At 33.8% G+C, this 6,000-nt stretch overlaps 1 protein-coding gene across 6 annotated transcripts in view; it reads left to right on the top strand.

Annotated features, from left to right (window-relative positions):
• Nucleotides 1–6,000, top strand: part of NFIB (nuclear factor I B) — a 181,117-nt gene that overhangs the window by 41,252 nt on the left and 133,865 nt on the right. For 5 of the 6 annotated variants that reach the window (XM_072404290.1, XM_072404289.1, XM_072404292.1 and 2 more), the window contains exon 2: nt 3,323–3,854. In XM_072404290.1, the coding sequence (XP_072260391.1) occupies nt 3,323–3,854 (532 nt within the window). Of the gene's footprint in view, nt 1–2,719; nt 3,063–3,322; nt 3,855–6,000 lie in introns of those variants that run through there. The other variant, XM_072404287.1, reaches the window with a different exon arrangement.

The raw sequence follows: 6,000 nt of genomic DNA, 5'->3' as shown, positions 1-6,000 counted from the left end.
AAAACTATATATATATATATATATATATATATATATTAAAAAAAAAATATATATATATATATGTTTACCATCACATCATATAATGATTTTTCTATAATTTTCCAAATTTTGAATATATGCCAAAATGTTATATATGGCTTTGTGCTTTCTTGCAGGTTTCATAGTTCTTTATCAGTTGGAATTGTTTAGTGTATTTCATATATTTGTCCTGCAAAAATGTAGTTTATGTTCATATTAAATTATTACAAAAAAAAAAAACTATGTTAAATGAGAGAATTTAAGTGTAATGCAAATATTTCATTTGCTTTTCCAAAATTCTTTCTTTTGTTTTTCTGTTTCACGTTGTAATTCTAGTTCCCTGTTTAAAAAGACAATTTGAAAAGTAAGGTTCTTTTTATTAATTTATTTGTTGGAGCCTTGTGGAAATAGAAAATTATAATATTTTTAAGCAAGTGTAATTGTTAACAATTGCACATACACCTAAAATCATACACCATATAGGTTTTCAATGCTAAAAAATGCGCTACAATAGAAAATCAGTATTTTACAACAGGAAGTTGTTTTTACCTAAAATGTATATAAATTTTAGAACACGCCGACACCTTGTGTTGTGGAGAGTAGCTGGAAGTAAGGTCACAGAGGTATACCATTAACCAATTTGGCTGAAGGCCCTATAAACTTTTACATTAGTTACCTATGTTAGAGAAGTTTTAGTAGACACGTTTCCTTGTCAAGCAGAGCTTGATTAACTTTACAATGAAGAATACGTATGCTTTCTCAACTTTTATCAAACACACAAACACATTCAGGTAATCTTGTAGGTAAAAAATCAGTTCAGTTGATCAGTCTGATGCATTATATATATATATATATATATATATATATATATATATACACACTCACACATGCACCCACACCTTAGAGATTCATGTAATGTAACACTAACTGGTTTTCTCTTACATTTGTGGTAGGCAAATGTATTTGTGGTAAGATATATATATATATATATATATATATATATATATAATTTATACAATTTACATAATGCTGTCTGTCATGTATCACCTGTAGCTGATTCACCTTTTCTTTATAGCTTTTACTGGATGTTGTTGTAAGTGTTTTAGATGTTAAATTGGGACCGTAAAGGTTGACCTAGAAGGTAGGGCTGTTGGTTCCTTGGAGTTCTGTTCCCTTCCCACACAAAGAACAGATTGTATATAACTACTTCTCTGGCCTACCTTTGAAAACAACAGAGATAAAGTGGTTTGATTATATGTAAAAATATTGATCAGTCACATTACTTGATATCTGGTATAATGTCATTGTGATGTGTATATTGCGTATATATATGCAAAAGTTCATTGAAGTATTCATTCTTAACAAGTAAAATGGCCATTCCGATATTCATTTATTATCAATCACTGCATCTAGAAATTGATTATGTGACTGGTAATATTTGTAAAGCTAAAAAACAAAAAAAAACTTTAGTTTGTTATGTAGTTATTCACTATGGATAACAATTTGGAATGAATGCTGGTTTGCTGTGTTTTGCAGTCATGAGAGGTAATTATTTTGTATTTTAAATTCAACTTGATACAACAGATTATTAATTTCAACAATGGCAAGTATGTTTGCTTTTCGGGAAGAGGTGGCTATGAAATAAACACCCTTTAAGCCATTCTTTTAATTCTTTTCTTACTTGTTAGTAATACTTGGGTAGCTTAGGCATTTACAGAAGAGTATTCTGATATATTTTATCACAATGACTTTGTTTTTACAGAACATTTATTAAAATTACCTCGTACTTGTTCCTTATTATTGATTTTATACAAGTGTAATTTTTACACTAGCATGCATGCACCTGACTGGGACTTTCTCATGAAAACAGGGCTAGGGTGAAATGATGGTCGATCAGCCCCATACTGTATAAAATTGTAGCTACGTTTATGTAAAGTCTTTCTACATTTTTATTGCTTGTGTATATTTAATAAGACACCTATGTGTCTTTAAAGCTATGAAAACCTCAGTAGTGACATTGCAATTCATTTAAGCCTTAAGTTTGGCAATGTGATATTGCAGGAGGTAATGATTAAAAATTACAAAAAATATATTACAGAAGTCCCTGATTGACCAGTGCTTCACTCATGTCACAGCACACAGAAGCACGGTGAATGTCAGCTGTGTGCCAAGTTGCTGTTTTTCATTGTCTACGTGTGATAGGTTTTGAACTGATGCACAGTCTAAGGGGAGGCACAGATTCATTTGTGCATAATGCTGTTCTGGCACTGGAACATGGGGGAGACTGGTACTGCCCATATACACCATGCCCTCTCATCGGACTTCACTGAAAAATATTAGTTGTATTTAGAGACCCAAAGAAATTAGTTCAGCATCTGTTTATTATATATATGCAGTTTTGATGAAAGCTATGTTAGCATTTTGATGGTTTAAGAGCAAAGTTTAGCATGGAATTAGCAAGAAGTCAAATAGTATTAATAATAGGTTTCCTATTCCTGCTGGGATCTTTTCGATTCATAACAAGTACATCACTTTAATTCTGTCCCAGAGGAGTAAGAAGTGATATTATCTTACCAATTAGCTTGGGTTATTACTAATAGAGACCTAGCTTGTTTCTTGAGATTTTTTTTGTTTCTGTAGGAAGATAATACTAAAAAAAAATGAACTAATTCAGTGAAAGCATATACCCCTGAAAATCAGCCGTTTCCACACTTTTGCCTACATAAGACCCATTTGGCTTGTTACACTATTGGAATGGTAATGTCTTAGTGCAGGATTGCCTGTCTGCTCAGATTAGAAAATGGATCAAGCTTAATAGCGCATGCTCCTTGTGCCATTAGCAGACTCTTGCTGAGAGCATGCTCTGAAAGCGGGAATTGAGTGGTATTGCACAGAGCTTGTAGCTCTGCTTTGTTTTCCTGTGCCACCAAGAGGAGAAATGAACTGTGGCATCTGCTGCTGTCTCCTGAACATCTCTGCATCCTTTTTTTTTAACTGTGTAGTGTTCATTGTGGATGAAAAACCGATACAAGCATGCTATAATGGTACTTCTTGGTGTCAGCAAAATGAGCAGGCTGGATAGAAAGGTTTACACGTTAGATCGGGTGTATTGCTGGGTCACTTTTAAAGTACATTGTTTCAAAGACGATAATAATTTAAACATTGACAAATTTAGATTTCAGTCCACTTTGCAGTTTTAAATATTTAGATCCATTCAAAAGAAAATAATTGACGTATTTTTATTTTGTTTTATTACATAAATTTCAGTTGCCGTTTTTAACAGTATTTACATCTCTTCCCGTAGGATGAGTTCCATCCATTCATTGAGGCTCTTCTTCCACATGTCCGTGCAATCGCCTATACATGGTTCAACCTCCAAGCCCGTAAGCGCAAGTACTTTAAAAAACATGAAAAGCGAATGTCGAAAGATGAGGAGAGAGCAGTCAAGGATGAGCTTTTGAGCGAGAAGCCAGAAATCAAGCAGAAATGGGCGTCCAGGCTGCTAGCCAAGCTACGCAAAGACATCCGCCAGGAGTACCGGGAGGATTTTGTGCTCACCGTGACTGGAAAGAAGCACCCCTGCTGTGTACTATCAAACCCAGACCAGAAAGGCAAGATCCGGAGGATCGATTGCCTTCGACAGGCCGACAAAGTCTGGCGATTGGATCTGGTCATGGTCATCCTTTTTAAAGGCATCCCCCTGGAAAGTACGGACGGGGAACGGCTTGTCAAATCACCGCACTGCACCAACCCAGCACTTTGCGTCCAGCCACATCATATAACTGTATCGGTCAAGGAGCTTGATTTGTTCTTGGCATACTATGTACAGGACCAAGGTAAGAATCAATACTCATGTTAATTTGAACATCTTTTATTACTTTAAAATGTGTTTTTAATACAGACATGTTATGTACACACAACTATTTTTATTATCCAAAACAGCATGATTGTGTATAAAAAATATAGGTCTTAAAAATATAGGTAATGTGGAATATAGAATGAAGACTTGAGTTGAAGCTTCACGTTTTAGGCATGTGCCAAATATATGTTTCAAAATATTTTACCTGTGTAAGCATCAAGATAAAGGATACATCATATAAAACTTGTGCTAAGTTCTTAGGAAAAAGCAGTTACTCCTCAGCATTCCTGTATGATTAACTAGCAGTGGATCCTTTTTAACATTTTTTATTCTGTTTGAAATGTTGAACCTTGAATATGTGTGTGCTTTTAAACTGCTTGTAAAGTTTGTTAGTTTGGTAGAGTATTCTAGATTTGCAAGAAGCATTTGTAACAATCTAAAAATGTATGTAATAAATATGTCTATGTTAATATGTGTATGTAGAAGGCTAGGTGGCGAAGTCTTTTGGGCCCAAGTTTGTTTTCTTTAATGGAATAAGTGAAATTTCCACTTTAACTAAGAGCATGCATTATTTTAAAATTGATTGTACAAAATTAAAATTGCTTGTACATTTATATACACAAGTTAGCTAACTAGAATCTACATACAAATGCACTGTTTGTTAAATTCAGTTACAATCCATTACAATACACATTCTTAAGTTCTCTTTTTTTAGTGCATGAACTTCATGTTTTTGAATTTGACACTTGATCTTGATTGCGTTACAACACCTTTATAACCTAGACAGCTTTACCTTACTTTAGTCACAAAATATGCCCCACAGTTATTATTCACACCTAAATGAATGTTCTTATCAGTGCCTTAATGGGCTGTTGGAAGTATTCTTCCTAATGATTTGACAATTGACTATATGTGTAAAACCTTTGCACACATTTTTTGTGTAAGATCTGAATATGAATTTTTCATTCTCTTGAATATTTCGCTATCAGTGTTCTTTTGCTATATAAGAACTGAAGTGGAAAGAACAAAGTTTCGTAAGTTGAAGTCCCCTCTTGCCTTTGTTACTTGTAATATGAGCACAGAGCGGTGAGGTAGAATAGCCTCAAATAACCCGGGTGATTCCCAAACTTGGTTTAATTCACTTTGTTTTTCTTAACTGCTAGCAGGTAGCTGTGGTACTTCGTGCTTTGTTGTATTATATGCTTTCTTTTCTGTGGGTTAAGTGAAAAGGAGCTTTTGTAATGGGTATTGTCTGAAAGACAAACTTCGTATTGTATATACAGGCCTGTAAGAATACAAACCATAAGGTGTGGAGGTGTACAGGGTTTTCACATTCAGAATTTGTGCTTGGTGCCCCTGAATGGTTCTGCTTATCTTAGTAAGAGGTAGTGCCATTTTTTCAGTGTACCATATCAAAGTGTAGCTAATACATATTTGGTTTTGCTAAAAATATCCGCCATATTTGAATTTACATAACTCAAGCCAAAATTAGGGCAACAAAAATATGATGGGTTATCTTACAGCCAAGTGGTGTGAAACCTTCTTTGGTTTTTCTTAAAGTCACCACTGGGAGCCATTATAATATAATTTTAGAAAAGTACCCCAGTGAAATGAAACCACTTTCTTTCAGTCTCCTATGATAGAGAAATCATTCCACATGAGTTCACCACATTCCCTTAAATATTTGTTACAGCATTTTTATTAAGGATAATACTATATCTTGCTGTCTTCTTAAACACTTTTGTGTAGCTAAATGGAAACTGTAAGTATCCAAATTGCTTTTCATTGGCCTCTCTTATGAAGACATGGCTAAACGTGACTTACGCTGTCCATTTTTTGCCATATTGAACAAATCCACACACTCACTGATAGCAACTTCTGACACCGAGGAGACAAAGTTTAAATTTCTGACAGCATATTTTATTTGTCTAAATTACTTTATAAATCATTAAGAATAGAAAAATGTGTGAATTACTTTGTTTTTTTTTAGCATCTTATTTGACCAGAAGTGAATCATATTTATAAATATTTACAAAAGCAGAATGCAATGAATTACCAGAGTATGAAATGTACAGTGCTACCACAAATAAACAGAAAACTAAATAGATAAATTGTGTATGAGA

This window comes from Pyxicephalus adspersus, chromosome 3, assembly GCF_032062135.1.
Source record: "Pyxicephalus adspersus chromosome 3, UCB_Pads_2.0, whole genome shotgun sequence".
Classification (NCBI taxonomy): domain Eukaryota; kingdom Metazoa; phylum Chordata; class Amphibia; order Anura; family Pyxicephalidae; genus Pyxicephalus; species Pyxicephalus adspersus.
The sequence above is the reverse complement of the archived record's forward strand: the minus strand, read 5'-3'. Positions and strand labels throughout refer to the sequence as shown.